Source organism: Meles meles, chromosome 5 (assembly GCF_922984935.1).
Source record: "Meles meles chromosome 5, mMelMel3.1 paternal haplotype, whole genome shotgun sequence".
NCBI classification, from domain to species: domain Eukaryota; kingdom Metazoa; phylum Chordata; class Mammalia; order Carnivora; family Mustelidae; genus Meles; species Meles meles.
The window spans coordinates 124,297,511-124,317,552 of record NC_060070.1 but is presented as its reverse complement, the minus strand read 5'-3'; the positions used below and the strand labels follow the sequence as shown (position 1 = coordinate 124,317,552).

Sequence of the window (20,042 nt, the reverse complement as noted above, 5' to 3'; positions counted from 1 at the left end):
AAGTTAGTATTAAATCCCAATATAGGGGCACCTGGGTGGCTCGAGTGCCACATCAGGCTCCCTGCCCAGCAGGAAGCCTACTTTCCCTCTCCCACTCCCCCGATTGTGTTCCTGCTCTTGCTGTCTCTCTCTCAGTCAAATAAATAAATACGATCTTGAAAAAAATAAAATAAAATAAATCCCAATATAGGTTTGGAGACTAAATTCAAGTTTGAAGCTAATGTCATTTCAACATCATTTAGAGTCCTGAGATTTCACTAGTTTCTCTACACAGCCCATGTAGAGACTGTATTTCCCTGAGTTTGGGGCACAAGACTCTAGTCATCACCCCTCCCACCCAGGGAAAGCCCCAAACCAACTGCTGGCCTCTCCAAGAAAGAAACCAAATTTCACACAACCTCCGAAACTGAGATTGAAACCAAGATTGGCCCATCTCAAGGAGCGTCCTTCAGCATATCACAAATGCCTGTGACACTGAGCCTCAGCCCAGTTCTTGCCCTCTTTCCTCTTTGTCTCTCATGTCTCCCTAACACTCTTTCACACCTTCCCCTCTCTGTCCCTCAAGGCCCGGTCTTCCTCTCTGACCTAAGTTTCTCCCTTTCTCAGTTTCTCATCGTTAATTTCAACACTGTTTTATATTTTAATATAACTGAGTTCTCCTAGTCCATCAGCTCCTATCATTAGAGAGGCAGAAAGAGACAACAGGAAGGAAAAGGAACTCCGGAGAAAGAGAGACATGGAGAAAAGGAAAGGAGCAGAGACCAAAAGGGAGACCAACCGTGATGTAAGAGACAGTAAGTTAAAAGAATAAGAAGAAACCAAACTATAGACCAAAATATTTTTTTAAAGATTTATTTATTTAGGGGCACCTGGGTAGCTCAGTTGGTTAAGCATCTGCCTTCTGCTCAGGTCATGTCCCCAGAGTCCCAGGATCAAGCCCCACATCGGGCTCCCTGCTTGGTGGGGAGTCTTCTTCTCCTTCTTACCCACCCCTCCCCACCCCGCTCATGATCTCTCTCTCTCTCAAATAAATAAATGAAATCTTAAAAAAAAAAGACTTATTCATTTATTAAAGAGAAAGAGCGTGCACGCAAGAGGTAGGGGGAGGAGGGACAGAGAGAGTGAGTGAGAGAGAATCTCAAGCAGACTCCCCACTGAGCATAGAGCCCAACGCAGGACTTGGGACTCAATATCACAATCCTGAGATCATGACCTGAGCCAAAACCAAGAGTTGGATGCTTAACTGACTGAGTCACCCAGGTGCTGCTAGAAGAAGATATTTAAAGGGGGGCATCTGTGGCTGCTCTTCCTCCATCACATCTGCTCAGCCCCCACATCTGTAGATTTTGCCTAGAAACTCTCTTGTCCTTTCCATCCTCCTGCTGCTTTCTCAATCTAAGTGTAAGCTCTTATCATCTCCTTGCCAGGTTATTGCATAAGTTTCCTAACTTGTTTCCACCTTCTACTTTTCCCTCCAGCCCCTCAACTCCCATACCCCAATCCATTCTTCATGCAGCTTCCCGACTCATTTTTCTGATGTACAAATCTGCATGAGTCCCTCTCTCACTTAAAAATTTTGGTGACTCCCCATCTTAATTAGAATGAAATCCAAACTTCTTTTCTTGGTTTCAAACCCTTCAGAATGACATGCTCAGATCATGATCCTGGGGTCCTGGAATCGAGGCCCACATTGGGATCCCTGCTCAGTGGGGAACCTGCTTCTCCCTCTCCTGCTGCCTGCCATTCCCCTTGCTTGTGCTTGCCCTCTCTCTCTCTGTCTAATAAATAAATAATGAATTTATTAATTTAAAATTTACCTTTAAAAAATTAATAAATCCTTCAGAATGTGTTCTCAGCTTACCTCCTAAGCCTCATCTCTGCTCCTTCTATTCATACCCAAAGTATAAATAAAGTGAAGGAAAAAGAAGGAAGTGAAGAGATCAGCTTGGGTGGCCTTAAGCTCAATGAAATAGATGACAGCTTCACCAACGGAGAGTAAAGAGGTAAAATTGAGGTGTAAGAGGCACAGAGATTTAGAACATCACTCGCAGGAGTAGAACATCAAATCAAGAAAAGAAGATCGAGAAATCCTAAGGGTTCTCTCAGGTGAGATGGCCAGGATGAGCAGAAGGCCCCTTCTGTGACATGACTCTCCTGCAGTGTGTAGCAATCTAGGAGAAAGCCCCAAGAATAAGACTATTGAGTTTATCCAAAACAAGTTTTTCAACGTCATTTTGGTAGAACATCAAGTGATCCTAAAGTGCTAGTGAAGGGTTACCTGGGTGGCTCAGTTGGTTAAGCACCTGACTCTCAATTTTGACTCAGGTCATGATTTCAGGGTCCTGAGGTCAAGCCCCACATTGGGCTCTGCCCTGGGCATGGAGCCTGCTTAAGACTCTCTCTCTCTCCCTCCTGCTCCATCTCTGCTCAGGATCTCTCTCAACACTTAATACCTAACACCCCTCCCCCAAGCCAAGTTCAAAGGTTTTTCTGTGGACAACCATAAGCCCACCGTCACACTCTATTGTAATTATCTGCTAACTTTCCCGTCTTATGGTTTTGGAGGCCCCAGAGTGCATGGGGACTCTCTTTCACATATGTATCCTCAATGCCTTATATAAGGTGCTCAATAAATGTTTGTGAAATAGAGAGAAAGTTAAAGGGGTGGAAGGAGAATGAAAAGAAACAATAGTCTTATCGGACTAGGAAAGCATGAAAGGCGAAGGGCCTCAAGAAGAGGGAGGAAAGCAGGAGAAATGGCTCATACACACCCTGAATGTTACTTATGTGCCACGGGACCCCAAGACTACTCAGAAACATTGTGCCAGAGGAGAACAACCATATCCCCAATGTCACAGGGGCAGGGAGGGGGGGCTTTAGCCATTCAAAACTCTCAAAATGAAAGCATACCAACATCAATAAAAATAACCATGATATTTGAGAGAGCCCATTTTCTCAATCTTCTGAAACATGGACAAAATCATCTTTAGAAACCTTGCTTATTTTTTTACTTACAAATTAAGTGAAAACTGGCTCATTTTTAAGAATGTTCATATCAACATCTTTCATAGTGGCCAAAAAGTAGAGACAAACCAAATGTCTATCAACAGAAGAATGGGTAAGTAAGCTAGAGTATATTCACACGATAGACTATTACATCCTAATGAGGAAAAAAAAAAAAAAAACCCATACTGATAAATGCAGCCACATGGATGAATCCAAACATCGCGTTGGGTGAAAGAAGTCAAACCCAAACAGTACATTCTGTGTGACTTCATCTCTATGACATTCAGAAGCAGGAACAATTAATCCATGGTGATAGAGGTCAGAAAGTCGTTGGTTATCTTTGAAAGGTATCAGCTGGGAGAGGGGCATGAGAGAACCTTCTGGGGACCTGCGAATATGTTGAACTGTATGGTGGCTTTATGGCTATAATCAGATGGCAAAGCTCATCAGGCCATAAACTTAAGAGACATGTGCCTTATTGTACCCAAGTTAAAAGAGGGGAATCTTAGACAGTATCCTGGCTCTGCAAACACAGCTTCCAGACAAGTCCTTTGGTCATCCCCACTCTATCCTAGCTCACCCACCCTCAAGCTCCTCCTGCGTGGAATTCCAAAGCCTTCCCTGTAGAGAACTTCGGAAGTTGCTACATTCCTCCAGCCCAGAGTGTGTTTGGGGTTATATAAATCTGATCTGGGACCGCTGGGCGGCTCAGCTGGTGAAGCCTCTGCCTTCCGCTCAAATCATGATCCCAGGGTCCCAGGATCGAGTGCTCCATCACATCACGCTCCCTGCTCAGCAGGAAGTCTGCTTGGACTTCTCCCTCTCCTGCCTTTCCCCACTCTTTCTCTCTTTCTCTGTCTCAATTAAATCAATCAATCAATCAATCAAATCTTTAAAAAATTAAAAATCTGATCTGTGGCAACATCTCTTAATAGGGGAACCATGACATTTATCTTCCAAACCAGGACTCTGTGAGAGCAAAAGGGAGATCCATGAACATTTTCACCAGGACAACAAGCATAAACCAGAATGTCCCAGGCAAAGGGGTATATAATGCAACTTCTTGATAGAAAACCTGCCAGAGGACCGGGAAAATACACATACTGGGACGTGTGCGACTTGAACCATTTGGGACAAGGACGAGGGGAGAAGAGGAGGAAATGGGCACAGAGAGTAGCCTGTAATCAACCAAGGGTGCAGAGGTGTTATATATAATCGCTCTTCAGGGAACCTGGCCTCCAGCCCACGCCCCAGCTGTTCCCACCCCCCTCCTCCCCGAACTGACTGTCCCTTCTCTGGAACTCCTAAGGCTGACCCCGCTCCCTGGCCCTCCCAGCCCACGATTCCCCTGACCCCGCTCCCTTTCCCAGAACTCAGTCGTCTGAGCCCCCAGCCTGTGGTTCACTCCTAGGCCTCAGCCTTTCCTGCCTTCGACTGAAACGGCAGCATCTTCTCAGCCCTGGGGGCTTCCCCAGGCCCAGCCCGGGGCCTAGAACCCGCCCGCCGCCTGCCACGCTGCCACGCTGCCACTGCCGCTTCCTCTATAAAGGGACCCAGGCGTCCAGGCCCAGGGGCCCCGCACAGCAGGTGAGACTCTCCCGCCTGGTCTCCTGGGGCTGCCTGGGCGGCGCAGTCCCCTGGGCACCCCTGCCCCTCCGCGGGCACCTGGGCACTCCCGTACCTCCTGCCTGGGGTTGGGTCTGGGGCGGGGCGGGGGGGGGGGGGGGTACGTGTGGTTTGCTCCCCGCTGTCTGACTCTTCATCAGTCAGTCTTTTTTCTGTGTCTGTCACACGTTCTCTGTTTCTGCCACGCTCCCTCTCTGTTCCCTTCTCGCGCCTGTTTCTCTTTCTGTGCCCCCCTGCTCACACCGGGGTTTTCCTGATTGCATCTTGTCCCCTTCTCTCGCCGTGGCGCTGGCTCTCCCGCAGCTGTCTCCGCCGGCAGGAGGCCCGTCATCCGCCCCGTGCCCCGCCCCGCTCACTGTCTCTCTCTCCCCGCAGGTTCTCCCCATGACACCACCTGGACGGCTCTACCTCCTGCGGGTGTGCAGCGCCCCCCTCCTCCTCCTTCTGGGGTTGCTGCTGGCCCTGCCGCCTGAGGCCCAGGTGAGGCAGCAGGAGAATGGGGGCTGCAGGGGTGGGCCCGCCAAACTTTGGGCCCTAGAGCCACGCTCCACCCTCTTGTCCCCTAGGGGCTTCCCGGTGTCAGCATCTCACCCTCAGCTGCCCGGACTGCCTACCACAACCCTCAGAAGCACTTGGCGCCAGGCACCCTCAAACCTGCTGCTCATCTTATTGGTAAACATCACCCGGCCCCCTGGACATGCCCCCCAGCTCTTCTCCTACACCCCCTTCAAGCGACCATGCATTTACTGCACCTCTCCCCAAACTTCCCCCATGCCTCAGAACAGAGGTATCTCACTCCCCTCTGTCCTCCCAGCCATCCCCCAGGAGCTTGCCCCAGCACCTACTTCCTCAGGAATTAAGAGTGCTGACTCCCAGGCTCTTGACCTCTCCCATCCCCTTTGGCTCTTCCTAGGAGACCCCAGCACCCAGAACTCACTGCGCTGGAGAGCCAACACAGATCGTGCCTTCCTCCGCCATGGCTTCTCTTTGAGCAACAATTCCCTCCTGGTCCCCACCAGTGGCCTCTACTTTGTCTACTCCCAGGTGGTCTTCTCTGGGGAAGGCTGCTTCCCCAAGGCCACCCCCACTCCTCTTTACCTGGCCCATGAGGTCCAGCTCTTCTCCTCCCAGTACCCTTTCCACGTGCCTCTCCTCAGCGCTCAGAAGTCCGTGTGCCCAGGCCCACAGGGACCTTGGGTGCGCTCCGTGTACCAGGGAGCTGTGTTCCTGCTCACCCAGGGAGATCAGCTCTCCACTCACACAGATGGCGTCTCCCACCTACTCCTCAGCCCTAGTAGTGTCTTCTTTGGGGCCTTTGCTCTGTAGAAAAATCCAGAAAGAAAAATAATTGGTTTCAAGACCTTCTCCCCATTTTACCTCCATTCCAACTACTTCAAGGGTCACCGCACCTCTCTTTTGACCCTTCCAATAACCTCAAGTCTCCCCTGCTCGTGTTACCTAGAGCTTCCAAAAAAGGAATTCTAGGCACCCCAGGGACCATACCTCCCTTTGGCAAACCCCAGTGCTAGGCTGAGGATTTCAAGTCTGCCTAGAAATTCCTGCCCAGGGCTCTTCATCTGTCCTGCCAGTTGAAGGAGGACCTAGCCCTGGACATGGAGGGGGCAGACACCGGGAGAAGCCGGGAGGATGACAGAAGGTAGGGGAGGAGGGATTATTTATGAAGGGAAAAAATTAAATTATTTATTTATGGAGGATAGAGGGAAGGGAATAACAGTGGGCCACCAGAAGAGAGAGAGAGAAATAAGCTCGAGAGATGATGAGCGAGAGAACACGGCGTAAGGATAATCCAGTGAAAGAGAAGACAAGCGGGCCTGAGACACCAGGGAGCTCTAGAAGGAATCAAAAGACTCTTCAGATCGTCACTGATTAACAAACACCCCATGAAGAGACATCTGCACCTTCTGTGAAGCCCAATAAACCTCTTTTCTCTGAAATGCTGTGTGACTATGTTTGTCTGTCTGGAAGGGGAGAATTTCCCAGGTCTCTAAGAAATGGAAGGAGAACAGGGGCCTCAGAAGAGACAGGAACTGTAGACTACAAGGAAATGAAGGGGTCTTAGGAGCTCTGGGGAAATGTGGCGGGATCACAGAGGTGAGGGAGCCCAACCACGGCAAGGAAAACAAAGGATAAGCTGGGAAGAGAAAGGAAAAATTGGTGTCCAAGGTCTGGAGGAGTGGAGGGGTCAGGGGACCACTGGCGGATATGGCCACTCTGAGGCTCTGAGGAATGGGGATTACAGGAGTCCTCTGGGGGGAAGTGACCACACCAAAAAGTGTTCAGGACTATGGGGGTGGACATGAGGACCTTCTGGAAAAATGGAATGGGAGACCCCCAAGACTGGGGAGATGGGGAACACAGGAGACGTTTCAGGAGACATGGTCACACAGAGGGGCTTTGAGAGCTAGGGCTATCTCCAGAAATCCGGAGGGCACTAGAGTTCTTTGGGATACATGGCTACACACAGGGGTTCTAACGGATGGGGGCTTCAGGGCCTCAGATTCCCTTGGAAGCCAAGACTGAAACCAGCACTGCTGAGTCTCTTGTCAGAATGAAAGGAGAAGGCCTGCTCTCATAGGGCTTGTGAATTCCCAGGGTTGCTTTCACTCCCACTGGGGCTGTCCCAGGCATGTCCCTGTCAATTACCAACCCCTCTCCAGCCCTTTCAGAGACCCCATCCATATCCCCCACCTCAAGCTCCCTTCTCTCAAGCTCCTTTTTCCCCCAGGGGCCTCAACACATGTCTCAGGACCTAGCATAGCTTCCCCCCAATTTTTCTCCCCATCAAGGGGTCAGCTTTCTGAACCCCTTCCCATGTCTAGCTCTACACCTACCTAAGTCCAGTCTGGAAATCAGAGGAAAACAGGCCACAGACCTGAACCTCAAAAAAAAAAAAAAAAAAATGGAATGGGAACTAAGGGTCCAGTTCCCAGCAGAGGGAAACTGGGGTCTAGCCTCCAGGGTCCTACATACGCCACAGTGACTGGCCCAGCAAGCCTCCGTCGGAATCCGAGTGGGATGGATAGGAAGTATCCTTGATGCCTGGGTGTCCCCAACTTTCCAAACCCCCGCCCCCGCAATGGAGAAGAAACTGAGACAGAAGGTGTAGGGCCCACTACCGCTTCCTCCAGATGAGCTCATGGGTTTCTCCACCAAGGAAGTTTTCCGCTGGTTGAATGAGAGCCTTTCCCCGCCCTCCTCTCGCCCCACGGGTATATAAATGCAGCTGTTTGCACACCCAGCCAGCAGAAGCTCCCTCAGAGAGGACATCAGGGCACCAGCCAGGAGAGACAGAAGCAACTCCAGAACCCCCTGGAAATAACCTCTCAGGCGACACACCCCCAGACAAGCTGCAGAGCGATTCTCTCCCTCTAATACACACTGCCCCAGGGCTCTACCATCACCCAGCTGGACTTGAGCCCCTCTGGAAAGAACGCCATGAGCACTGAAAGCATGATCCAGGATGTGGAGCTGGGCGAGGAGGCACTCCCCAAGAAGGCAGGGGCCCCCAAGGGCTCCCGAAGGTGCTGGTGCCTCAGCCTCTTCTCCTTCCTCCTCGTCGCAGGAGCCACCGCACTCTTCTGCCTGCTGCACTTTGGAGTGATCGGCCCCCAGAGGGAAGAGGTGAGTGCCTCACCAGACTCTGCTCATTCTCCCACCCAGGGAGAGAGAGAGACCAGGTGGGGGAAAGAGGTGTGCTGATGGGGACTGGTGAGAGAGAAAATGTGGAGAAAGACGTGGAGGCAGAAAGAGACATGGAGAGAGATGGGGGAAGAGAGAGAGAGGGAGGGAACCCACTGAAGGTGCTCACTGAATGCTTCTTGAATGAATGAATGAGCCCGCAGTCATATGTAAAGAGAGATGTGTGGAGAGATGTGGGGTGTGGGGAGAGAGATGGGAACGGAAAAAGTGGTATGAATAAAGATGTGAGACAGAAAGATGTGGACAATATGAGAGAGAGATAAGGAGAGATGTGAGGAAAGAGATAAGAAAAGAGCGTGTCCGGCTCGTGGAAGACACTCAGTGAAAGTGTTGGGGAATGGATGAATGGTGAGAGGAAACTAGAGTACGAGCTGCAGAAGCAGCCTCGCTGTTTCTCATTTGGGGTGACTTGCTCTGATGCTAAAACTCCTTCTTTTCCCCAGCAGCTCCCAGATGGCCTCCAACTAATCAAACCTCTGGCCCAGACAGTCAGTAAGTATCTCCAAAGCCCCTCTCCGGATTCTGGGCTTGGGTGGGGTGGGGGTTGGTCCTGGGATAGCCACAGTGGGGGAAATTCAGGGTTTTGGTTTGAGGGGAGGAGGCTTGGAGGTCAAAGTAGTGGGATCTTTTCCAGGAAGCTTAAGGGTCTTACCTTTTTCTTTCCTTTTTCTTCCTCAGAATCATCTTCTCGAACTCCAAGTGACAAGCCTGTAGCTCATGTTGTAGGTAAGAGCTCTGAGGATTCGGCTGGGGGACGGTGAAGCAGCTAGGATGTGGAGGGATAGGATCTGGGGGCTGAACCAGGCCGAGGGTAGACAGACCTTGGAGATGGTATGAGAAGGACTCACTGGTCTTGAGGGGGATACTCAGAACGTCATGGCCAGATGGGATGTGGGAAGACAGACAGAGGGGACAGGAACCGGATGTGGGGGGTGGGCAGAACTTGTGGGCCAGGATGTGGAGAGTGGAACTGACAGGGTCACACTGACTCACCCCACCCTCCTTCTCTCCTTCCCTCCAGCAAACCCCGAAGCTGAGGGACAACTCCAATGGCTGAGCCGGCGTGCCAATGCCCTCCTGGCCAATGGTGTGGAGCTAACAGACAACCAGCTAATAGTGCCATCAGACGGGCTGTACCTCATCTACTCCCAAGTCCTCTTCAAGGGCCAAGGATGTTCTTCCACCAATGTGCTCCTCACCCACACCATCAGCCGCTTCGCTGTCTCCTACCAGACCAAGGTCAACCTCCTCTCTGCCATCAAGAGCCCTTGCCAAAGGGAGACCCCAGAGGGGACTGAGGCCAAGCCCTGGTATGAGCCCATCTACCTAGGAGGGGTCTTCCAACTGGAGAAGGGGGATCGACTCAGCGCTGAGATCAACCTGCCTGACTATCTCGACTTTGCCGAATCCGGGCAGGTCTACTTTGGAATCATTGCCCTGTGAGGGGGCAGGATGTCCATCCTTGCCCACCACAAACTTTTTATTACCCACTCCTCCCGACCCACAAACCCCTTCTGGCTTAGAAAGAGAATTAGGGGCTCAGAGCTGGGCCTCAAGCTTAGAATTTTAAACAACAACACTTAGAAACCTAAGATTCAGGGATGCGTGACCCAGACAATGGAGCACTGGCCCCCACCAAGAATGCAAACTAGGGCTTCCAGCGCTCACTGGACACCGCAAGTTTGGATCCCTGAATGCAACCTGGAACACTTGGAATGTGGGGGTCAGGGAAATTTTCGTTTTGGCTAGAACACTTCAGAACATTCCTTGAGAAGATCTCACCTAGAACATGACATGAATGGACCTCAGGTCTCCCTTTCTTCAAATGTCTCCAGATTCTTCCTGAGAAGGAAAGCCCAGACTCTCCCACAATGGGGCCAGTTCTCTCTATTTATGTTTGCACTTGTGATTATTTATTATTTATTTATTATTTATTTATTTACTGATGAATGTATTTATTGGGAGGCTGGGGTGTCCTGGGAGACCAAATGTAGGGGCTGCCTTGGCTCAGACATGTTTTCTGTGAAAATTTGGAGCTGAACTCTAGGCTGTTCCCACCCGGCCTCCTGGCCTCTGTGCCTCCTTTTGCTTTCATTTTTCAAAAATATTTATCTGATCGAGTTATCTAAATAATGCTGATTTGGTGACTGACTGTCACTGCATCGCTGAACCTCTGCTCCCCAGGGGAGTGATGTCTGTAACCGCCCTACTGGTCAGTGGCGAGAAATAAAATGTGCTTAGAAAAGAAACACGGTCTCATCGAATTAATTCTGCATCTTCCTCTTCTTTGGGGGGTGGAAGGCCACTCTCTGAAGTCCTCTCTCTACAAGCCTTAAGATCCCTGAACTTGGCGGGGCGTGGGTGGTTCAGTGGGTTGGATGTCTGACTCTTGATTTTGGCTCAGGTCTTGATCTCAGGATGGTGGGATGGAGCCGGGCTTCTCAGCAGGGAGTCTGCTTCTCTCCCTCTCTCTCTGCCCCTCCCTCTGCTCACTGACATGTGCACGCATGCTTGTAATCTCTCTAATAGATGAGTAGATCTTTTATTTTTTTTTTAAGATTTTATTTATTTATTTGCCAGACAGAGATCACAAGTAGGCAGAGAGAGACGGAGAAGCAGGCTCCCTGCTGAGCAGAGAGCCTGATGCGGAACTGGATCCCAGGACCCTGGGATCATGACCTGAGCTGAAGGCAGAGGCTTTACCTCACTGAGCCACCCAGGCACCCTGAATAGATCTTTAAAAAAAAAGAGAGAGAGAGATCCTTGAACGCGTAAAATAAATACAAATAAAAGTTCAAAAGAAAAAAAGAGATGTCTGAACACAGTCCCCACTCAGGGGACTACAGGGGCTCAGGAGCCCTGCATTTAACAAAGCCTGGGCAAATAAGCCCCTCCCGCAGGAAACTGGAGCCTGAACCTAATTACCTCTCCCTCAGGGCATGGGAATTTCCGACTCTGGGAATTCCAGTGGGGAAGTCCTGCACCTCAAGTGCTCAGGTGAGATTTCCTGATGTTGCAGCCTGCTAGAGAGAGTCTGGGAAGAGCCACATTCTTAGGCACCTGAATCACAGCCAAAGCACTTCCAGACCTTCAGGCATCCGGGCTCCAAATCGCCTGATCCCAAGATCCCCTAGCAGCCCCAACTGTGCAGCCTGAATCAGTTACTGAGCCTCATCTCCCCAAGGAAGACAGGAACACCTCCTGCATATGGGGCCACAATAGAAGGCCTAAGCTACATCAGCACCCAGCATAGCACTTGGCAGAGTAAGCCCTCAGAGAATTCTGAATTTCTTCTTTGTCCAGCCACCAGCTCTTTCTACTACTTCTGTCTCTCAGTGAAATTGAAGAAACGAAAGAAAATTTAAAACAGGAATAGGATGCAGGTGAAGGACTCACATGTCAGCTCTCCCAGATGTTCTTGGTGAAAAATGAGGGGAGGGTCGTGAGGAAGATGGGCTGGAAAGAGAAAAGCACTCCCACTCCTCAGGAAAGTTCTGGACACAGAGTCACACACAAATATGGAGTCAGAAGTGAAGACCCAGAGAGTGGGAGTCCCCACTGGGTTCGGAAGTTGGTCTTTCCTTCCTGACAGGCTGCTGGGAGGGGAAAATTGTGTGGTATGCCGCAGGGGTGGGATGACCCACTGGGGTGACCTAGATAGGGCCTTGGGTCCCTCTCTGCCTCCCTCAGCCCGGAGCTGAAAGTCGGTCATGGGGTGTTTGGGGTGAGGGGGCTGCTGTTACTCACCCTGGGGCCCCCGCACTTGCCAACATATGAAAAGCAGACCTGAGGTGTGAACAAGGGGTGAGGACTTTCCATCTCACCCTGGATAGGGCCAATGGCCCCAGATTTCCTTTCTTCCTCTTCTCCCCAGCTTTGCCCTGATGTCCCAGGCCCTATCTTTCCGCCTCTTCCCTCACACCCAATGAGCTGTGTGTTTTTCCTTGGAGGACAGTGTACTGTGGGGTAGTGGCTAAAGCGGGCTTCAGGCAGCCAGACAGGCAGCAGGGAAGAAGTGCTAGGCCCCCAGGGCTTTATTCCTTCTTCCCATCCTGGTTCCTCCAAGCAGGGCTGCCTTCCCTTGTCAGGATTCCTCTCACTGACAGAAGGGACCCCAAAGAAAGGAACGCAGGTGGAGTCTGGTGAAGGCTCTGAGGATCTGAGAAGGAGGAGGCTTGGAGATGCTTTGGGGCTTAAGGAGATCCCCTTCTTCCATCTTCCCACTGGGCTAATGCTGGGCGAGATTCAGACAGGAGGTGGGTGGGAAATCAGCGGATCGCCTTCTCAGAGGGCAGAAGCCACAGGAAGTGACATGAATTGTTTCAAGCAACCAGAAGAAAAGACTAGGTAACCACCCCTTGCAGTAGCCACCCTGAATCAAGACATGAGAGACCTGGGCACCCGTGCTCGGAAGCACTAAAGCTTTACATTCTTTATTTTCTTCAGGTTTGCCCTTAGTTTCCAGTCTCCTGCATTTTCCCCACCGCCACGGGGTCCCTGAGGTCTGGGTCCCCAATACCTGGGCTGAGTCACACGTCCCTACGAGGCAGTCGTTTCCCCCGCCCTCACCCCACCATCACCGCCCCAAAGAAGGTCTTCCCCCTCCTGTAGTCCACCATATCGGGGTGACTGATGTTGACGTACACCCTCTCGCCCCTCCGGAGCTGCACCAGCCCGCCGAAGCCCACACTCGTGTACCAGAGGGGGCCGTACTCGCGCGTCCGGGCCGGGTCCAGGACGGGGGTGACGGTCTCTGCGCCCTCGAGCAGCAGCTCGGGAGTCCCCGGCCCGTAGGCGCCCCCAGCGCGGAACAGCCGGCTGCGCAGCGTGACCGAGTGGTCCAGCAGGGCCCCGCCGGCAGGGGGCGCTCGGCCCCGGTAGCCGACGTGACAGTAGAGGTAATAGAGGCCGTCCTGCGGCAGCGCCAGCCCCTCGGCGCCCGAGAACTGCGTCCCGCTCCTCAGGAACGCTTCTTCTTTCTTCGCCTCCCAGCCCAGCCCCTGCCCCTTCGTCCAGGCGCCTGCGGAGAAACCGGGGCCTGTCGGCGCTCGAGTGCCGGATCCTGGAGGAAGGATCCCGGCCCGGGGGACTTCCGGGAGGGTGAGCAGGAGGGAGAGTCGGGGCTGTTAACGCCCAGCAGGATCCGAGCCCGGGGGCGGGGCGAGGGCGCGCACGCCACCTCTGCAGTGATTTGCGGGAGGGGATTGAGGGCACCCGAGTGTGGAGTGCGTAGCGTGGTGGTGGGGTAGTGGGGAAATCTAGGAGGGGTTTTGACAGCTCCAGGAGGGAAGCAAGGAGATGGAATGGGGAGGAGAGGAAGGTGGGAGCTTTAGGGACGAGAGGTGGTGAAGCAGGTCGGAAAGCGAACCCTCTATGACAGAGCAAAGGGACTGTGGGCAGCTGCGCTAGCATCCTTGAACTACCTGTGAGATCCTTACCTATGAGGTGGGCGGCGGGGAGCCTGGAGCTGAAATCTGTTTCTGCCTCTTCCTCTGGCAGCTTCTGTGACCCTGGAAGGGGGGAAAGAGTCCACGATTGCGGGCCAGGGCGGCCTTCCATGCGTGGTCCCCCCAAGAGGACAGGGCGCCAGGACGGGATTCCGGGAAGGATGAGTTCACCGAGAGATGCAGCTGGATGGGAGCTGGGCATCCCTGAAGGGCCGGAGTAGGGGAAGGGGAGATGGTCTGCTCTTACCCAAACGCTGCTGGGCCTGGGCCTGTGCCCCCGGTTCAGCCGTCCCTGTTACCTGGGTGGGTGGGGTCACAGTGCCCAGAGTTCAGTGTTAGCTGATGCCATTCCCACCCCTCCCAACGCAGACCCAAGCTCCAGGCCTGGGGTTTTTCCTACCAGCCCCAACACACATCTCCCTGGGAGGGAGAGCCAGCGAGGCATATGTTCTTGGGCAGAGATGGAGGCCTGAGTATGTCTTGGGAAGAGGAGAGGAGACAGCTAGACAACCAGGAAGGAGCTTGGAGATATCAGGACACAACAGCATCACGGGAAAAATGGGAAGAGGACCAACAAAGAGGCAGACAAGGCATCCTCATCAGGGACAGCCAAGTCGACTGAGCAGGAGGAGACAAGAGAGCCCCAGGCGTAGCTAGAGGTAAGTGGGCATCAGCAGCACACAGCTCCTCCAGGCTTGTTGCAGCTACTCACCAGGCCTCCTCCCTGCTCCTGGGGCACCAAGGCCAGCACAGCCAGGACAGTGATAGGCACAGCCAGCAGCAGGGTCACCAGGGAAGTGGCTCCTGCCACAGCCAGCAGGAGGCAGCCCTTCCCCTGGGGCCTCCTACCCCGGCCCTCTAGCCCCAGTGAACCCATTGAGACTGAGCCAGGGCCAGGGCAGGCAGGGGGGCTTTCATACTTCAGGGGTGGGGCCACCCCCTCCCCATAGACCCACACACCTGGCTGGGACTTTCCACACACCCCTGCTCCCCTCACCCAGCTTCCTGTTTACCCAGAGCTGGGGTGGGGCAGCTGGATGCCCAGGTTCTCTGAACTGGGGAAGAAGTCAGGGGTGAAGAGACAGGCTTATAGGGTAGAGCTGGAGGGGGCCTTAGAGATCTTATGGTTCATCAGGGAGGGAAACTGAGGCCCAGGGAGGGAAGGTAGCTTACAAAAAGTCAGGCAGCAGAGCTGCGCAGGGAGAACACCACACCCCAGATTTCAAGGGCAGTCTGCATTCTTCTACACCGCAGTGGTGGGTGCTGGAAGGAGGGCTGTGTCGACATCTCTGAGGTCAAGGGCTGGAATAGGAGGACAAGAACTGAGGTCTTGAGGGATGAATATCTGGGTCCCTGAGAAGAGCTTATGCCGGCACTAGACCAAATCTCCTCCTTCCATTCCCTCACTCACCCGTAACCCCCAGAGCTTGAGAAGCTGAGTTAAGACAGGCCACAGAAATAGCAGCTGAGGACGTCTGGGTCCCTCAGTCAGTTAAGTGACTGCCTTCGGCTCATGTCATGATCCCAGGGTCCTGGCATTGAGCCCCGCATTGGGCTCCCTGCCCAGCAGGAAGCCTGCTTCTCCTTCTCCAGCTCCCCTTGCTTGGGTTCCCTCTCTCACTGTCTCTCTCTCTCTCTCTCTCAAATAAATAAATAAAATCTTAAAAAAATAAATTTTAAAAAGAGCATTGCTTTAAAGGAAAAAAATATATATAACAGCTGAAAGGGACCTTAGCCTCTCCACTGACTGTTGACTCACTGAGGAGGGATGGAAATGAGCATTACCTCCCTTCCTCCATAGAGTGTAGATGGGAGAGTGATAGGGCATGGCCCCACCTTCAAAGAGCTTGCTGTCTAGAGTGAGCCCCATCTATTTAGCAGGTGCTGACTACCTGTTTTGGAATAAATGAAGGAAGGACAAATGAATGGATGAGGAAGCAAAACAAAACAGCAACAAATGGTATGGTAGACAGTGCAGTGAGAGAAAGGCAGAGAGGCAGGCAGAGGGCGGGGGGGGGGGGGAAGCAGGCTCCCCGCTGAGCAGAGAGCCCGATGTGGGGCTCGATCCCAGGACCCTGGGATCATGACCCGAGCTGAAGGCAGAGGCCTTAACCCACTGAGCCACCCAGGCGCCCCTCATGTCCCCTTCTTGATGACATTTCTGCAATTAGGTAGTAATAACAACATACAGCTATTACACAAATAGCACTTAGCAAGTGCTTGCCTCTAATCTACACACTTTATATATAATAATTCTTTTTTTTGAAATATATATAATAATTCTTTTAATCCCGACAAAAACTCTAAGAAGAAACTGAGGCACAGAGAGGTTAAGGAACTTATAGAAGGCTGCACAGTAGTGGCAGAGTCAGGATTTGAACCCAGGCAATCTGGCTCCAGAGCCTTGATCACAAGACAGCTTTAAAAAACAAAACAAAAAAAAACTCCTGAGTGCTGACTTCAGATACTGACTTTACATACATTTTAATGTATGTAAATCTTGCCTTCCTCAGCCCCCCAAAAAAGAAATGGGGAAACAAAAGCTGGACTCGAGTCACTGATAAGCATGGTAAGAGCTTTAGGGGTAAAATGTGTACTGATGTTTGCAACTTTGAAAGGTATCCAAAAAATGAGATAGATTGGTAGGTATGTGATCAAGTAAATATAGAAAACTGTCCATTTTAGAATGTAGGTGGTACGGATATGTTCACTATAAAATTATTTCAATTTTGTTCTGTTTGAACATTTTAATAATAAAATGTGTGAGAGAAAAAAAACAACATGAATATTGTCCTGCTGTCCAACATGGGGAGTGTTGTGGATGGGGGGAGAGGAGAGAAACGCCAGAAAGTTCTGAATTTGAAGAAGGAGATGCAAATGCATGTGGACCCAGGCACAGATATCCACCTTACCTCCTGCCTCCACATGAGCTCCCCAGTCTTCACCCTCCTTAACGACTGGGTGTGCAATCCCCAGCACCCATCTCCCTTTCTATCTCAGTGCCATTAAGAGGCCTTCATCAGGTATCTATCCAGAAGGTCTCAGGTCACTGCCCTTTTTTGTGTGAGTGTGCACAACATCAGAATGTTGCCTCCTACAGGAAGTCCACCTAGATTGCCCCCACTTCCTTCCCCAACGCCAACTTGTCACCGGCTTTCTGTCCTAGACTATTGGCAGTACTCATGTACTCTTATACATCTATCTAGTCTAGCTGCCTCTGATTCTGTTCGTTAATCAGTCAAGTGGCCTGCTTTCTTTAGCCCCAGACACCAGGCAAGTTACCCCAAATCTACCAGAGCTTCCTTCCACTCCCACGTGAGAGCCTGGGTGTGTGTCTACACATACACACTGGGATCATGAGCTCTCAGCGGAGGCAGTGGGAGGGGTGATTGGGGAAAAGTTAATGAGGAAAGGTACCTAGAGGAGGTACACACTCACTGACTACTAGCAGAAGCAACAGGATGACTGGAGCTGAGGGAGTTTAGAGGCTTAGTTACAGTCCTAAGAGTCTGAAAGGAAAGATGTTGTAAACCTAACCTTCAAAGCCTAACTTCCTCTCCTGACAAAGCTAGGGAGGCATCCAGACTGGGGGAGATGTCAAAGCTGGAGGAGGGGCAAGAATGTTTGAAGTGGCAACACCTCTCCAGCCAGGCAGCTCCGGCAGTCTGGAGTCTGTCTACGCACAGGCCAGGGGCTCTGGATAAACTAGGAGAGAGCAGGAACCCTGGTGGGAAAACGGGGCAGGGAGGGGCAGTCTCGCCCCACGGTGAGATGAAGCTAAGATTACAGAAGGCAGTATGGCTTTGGGGTTCTCTGAGCCCTGGAGGCATCTGCTGTCCAGCCTCTGTCTCTGCTCCCCCAAGAATTAAATACAATCCACTTCTGTCTCCACGTCCCCTCATGGCGACTGCAGGCCCTCCTCTCCACCTGTGTTTCTGCTCCCCAACCCACCCCCCCACACACCCCAGCATTCCTCTTGAGCCCAGCAGGGTCCCAGTTTCCAGACCCTGGTCAGTGCAGCTGGCTCTGGTGGTGTGAAGACGGCGACCCCCCTCTTTGCCTTCAAACAGGAACCAGTGGTTGCCGGGCAGGAAGTGCCTGAGGGGAAGTTACGGGGCCCAGACACTCCTCCATGCCCCACTTCAGCCCCAGCAGTGTCTGTCCATGGGAAGTGGCTCCCCATACCAGCCACGTAGGGCCCTGCTCCCCAGAGTGGCTCTGGGCTGAGGGAGCGGTCCCAGCTGCCAGGTAGCTCTGAATACCACCTCCCCTGGGTTTCACTGGTCCACACACACCCTGGAAACCCCGGGTCCTCCCCCTCTGTCAGCCCCTCACCAGAACCTAGAACTACCCCATGCTGGAGAGGCCCCCACAAACCACCTGGTTAGCCTAGGGGAGAAGAAAGGGGTTGTGCTCTGGAGCTCTGGGGTTCAAGGCCAGCTCTCCCACTTCTAGGCTGGACCTCCTCATAAGAGTCTGGACTTGAGTCTCAGGTTCCTCACCACTAAAACAGGCACCATAATAACCTACATTGTGAGGCTTAGCAACGACAAAAGGAAAGTGCCTTAGGTCAGGGTTGGCACATCAGTGGGGCTCCTCAGCCCTGGAACAATTATAACAGAGGGCACTGCACTTTGCAGATGAGGAACTGGAGACACGTGACTTGGCCCAGGCCATTTAGCCTTGCAGAGCAGGGCTAGGTTCCCGACCTCCAGGTTAGTCTTCAGTGCTCGACCTAATGGAAGGTAATGGGCGGCACAGGGAGGGTGGGGAGTATACAGGGAACAGAGGATAGAAAGCAGTATCTGTCCATCCTCGAGTCGATGGCCAGGGGACAGCTGGTGCAGGTGGGCAGGGGACCTCATGGGGAGGCCCAGAGACAGCAGGGATGGCCATGGGAAGCCCCTGAGGGGTGAGTGAGGCAACCATGGGTATGAGTGAGGGAACCCGTGAGAGGTGGTAGGAGGTGAGGTAACCCGATCTGGAGTGAAGAACCTGAGTATATTTTTCTACCTCTAAAACTGTTGGAGAGTGGGGCTGAGATGCCCACGGCCAACCAGGAGGATGGGGTAACAAAGGAAGAAATGGGATCCTGATACTCACCGTTTTGCCCTGCAGAGCAATGTCTTTACCTATGTGGTGGGAGCTTAGGGCTGGGGGGGCTCCTGCTCCTGGCTGTGGTCATTGTGTCCACCTGTCTGTGTCGGCTCCATCGGAAAGGTAAGCCCCATCACCCACAACATATCCCCCAGGGTCGCCCCCACCCACACCCATTCCTACTGCTTTCCCAGAAGTCCCCATCAGTTCCCACCCGGCCCTGGGAGAGGAAGGTGGGACAGAGAAAAGAGTGTCCAAAGAGAGAGACTGGGGCTTTGGCCATGGGAACCACAGAGATGTCAGCGAGTGAGGAAACACCCTCTGGGGCGGGGGGGGGGGGGGGGGGGGGGGGGCAAGGGAGGGAAGGGCCTGCTGAGCTTCTTCTTTTCTTCCAGTGAGGAGGCTGGAGAGGAGCTGGGTGAGTCTGGGGTCTGGGAACCAGGTGATGGGAGCAAGAGGAGGCTGAGGGCTGAAGGGGGGTGAAGGCAAGAGAAGAGAGGGAAAGCGGGGGCATAAGAGAGGCGGAGAGAAAAGAGGCAGAAAGAGAGACGTAGAATGAGAAGAGCAGAAGGAAATAGTGTAGAGAAAGGAAAAGGGAATAGGACAGAAAGGAGAAAGAGGAAGAAACTAGAGAGACAGAGAAAGAAACAGAATGAGAGAGACGCAGGCAAGAGAAACAGATGGAGAATAAGAACAACAGAGACCCAGGGAGAAGAGGCGAGGCGAGAAGAGAACAGGGGCTCAGGCCGGCAGGGACAGAGGTGGGGGCGCTGAGGAGACAGTGAGGTGCAAGGGGGTGGGCAGCAGCACACAAGAAGAACGGGGAGGGGGGGCTCTTCTGGCCACCTGCCAGCAGTACTTCTCCCTGCCCCAGGCCCAGCTCTCGGAGCAAGAGCTCCACTACGCATCTCTGCTCCCCATGCCCGGCAGTGAGAGGCCCGACCCCGGCCACAGGGAAGGCACCAAGGAGGACCCCAGCACCGAATATGCCTGCATCGCCAAGAACTAAGCCAGCAGAACTTCCCCCAGACGCCTCCCTGAACTCAGGCCGACCCTGCGGTCCACCCAGTAAACACTGTATCTCGCCACCTTCTGTGTCTCAGGTTTCTCAGTCCAACTCAGCTTCGTGCCATTCCACAGGGCCGC

General features: G+C 52.7%; 4 protein-coding genes across 7 annotated transcripts; 3 read left to right on the top strand and 1 right to left on the bottom strand.

Annotated features, from left to right (window-relative positions):
- Positions 1–4,652: 4,652 nt before the first annotated feature.
- On the top strand, positions 4,653–6,543 carry LTA (lymphotoxin alpha). Its single transcript, XM_046006355.1, has 3 exons — positions 4,653–5,112; positions 5,199–5,304; positions 5,546–6,543. The coding sequence occupies exons 1-3, from the start codon at positions 5,017–5,019 to the stop codon at positions 5,956–5,958; spliced, it is 615 nt and encodes a 204-aa protein (XP_045862311.1). The 5' UTR covers positions 4,653–5,016; the 3' UTR covers positions 5,959–6,543.
- Positions 6,544–7,934: 1,391 nt separating this feature from the next.
- TNF (tumor necrosis factor) lies at positions 7,935–10,568 on the top strand. 2 transcript variants are annotated; one of them, XM_046005824.1, is made up of 4 exons: positions 7,935–8,274; positions 8,799–8,844; positions 9,031–9,078; positions 9,374–10,568. In XM_046005824.1, the coding sequence occupies exons 1-4, from the start codon at positions 8,089–8,091 to the stop codon at positions 9,793–9,795; spliced, it is 702 nt and encodes a 233-aa protein (XP_045861780.1). In that variant the 5' UTR covers positions 7,935–8,088; the 3' UTR covers positions 9,796–10,568. The 2 variants fall into 2 exon arrangements, with proteins under 2 accessions (XP_045861780.1, XP_045861779.1); XM_046005823.1 differs by having other exon boundaries at positions 8,796–8,844.
- Positions 10,569–12,759: 2,191 nt separating this feature from the next.
- On the bottom strand, positions 12,760–19,029 carry LTB (lymphotoxin beta). Of its 2 annotated transcripts, XM_046006522.1 has the most exons (5): positions 18,903–19,029; positions 14,512–15,101; positions 14,047–14,098; positions 13,791–13,862; positions 12,760–13,372 (listed from the first exon to the last, which is right to left on the bottom strand). In XM_046006522.1, exons 2-5 carry the CDS (start codon positions 14,674–14,676, stop codon positions 12,918–12,920), a joined length of 744 nt encoding a protein of 247 aa, XP_045862478.1. In that variant the 5' UTR covers positions 14,677–15,101; positions 18,903–19,029; the 3' UTR covers positions 12,760–12,917. The 2 variants fall into 2 exon arrangements, with proteins under 2 accessions (XP_045862478.1, XP_045862480.1); XM_046006524.1 differs by lacking the exons at positions 12,760–13,372; positions 14,047–14,098; positions 18,903–19,029 and having other exon boundaries at positions 14,512–15,383.
- LST1 (leukocyte specific transcript 1) lies at positions 13,409–19,984 on the top strand. Of its 2 annotated transcripts, XM_046006529.1 has the most exons (6): positions 13,409–13,452; positions 14,169–14,458; positions 18,440–18,544; positions 18,918–19,019; positions 19,292–19,314; positions 19,771–19,984. In XM_046006529.1, the coding sequence occupies exons 3-6, from the start codon at positions 18,538–18,540 to the stop codon at positions 19,903–19,905; spliced, it is 267 nt and encodes an 88-aa protein (XP_045862485.1). In that variant the 5' UTR covers positions 13,409–13,452; positions 14,169–14,458; positions 18,440–18,537; the 3' UTR covers positions 19,906–19,984. The 2 variants fall into 2 exon arrangements, with proteins under 2 accessions (XP_045862485.1, XP_045862484.1); XM_046006528.1 differs by lacking the exon at positions 13,409–13,452 and having other exon boundaries at positions 14,114–14,458.
- Positions 19,985–20,042: the final 58 nt, after the last annotated feature.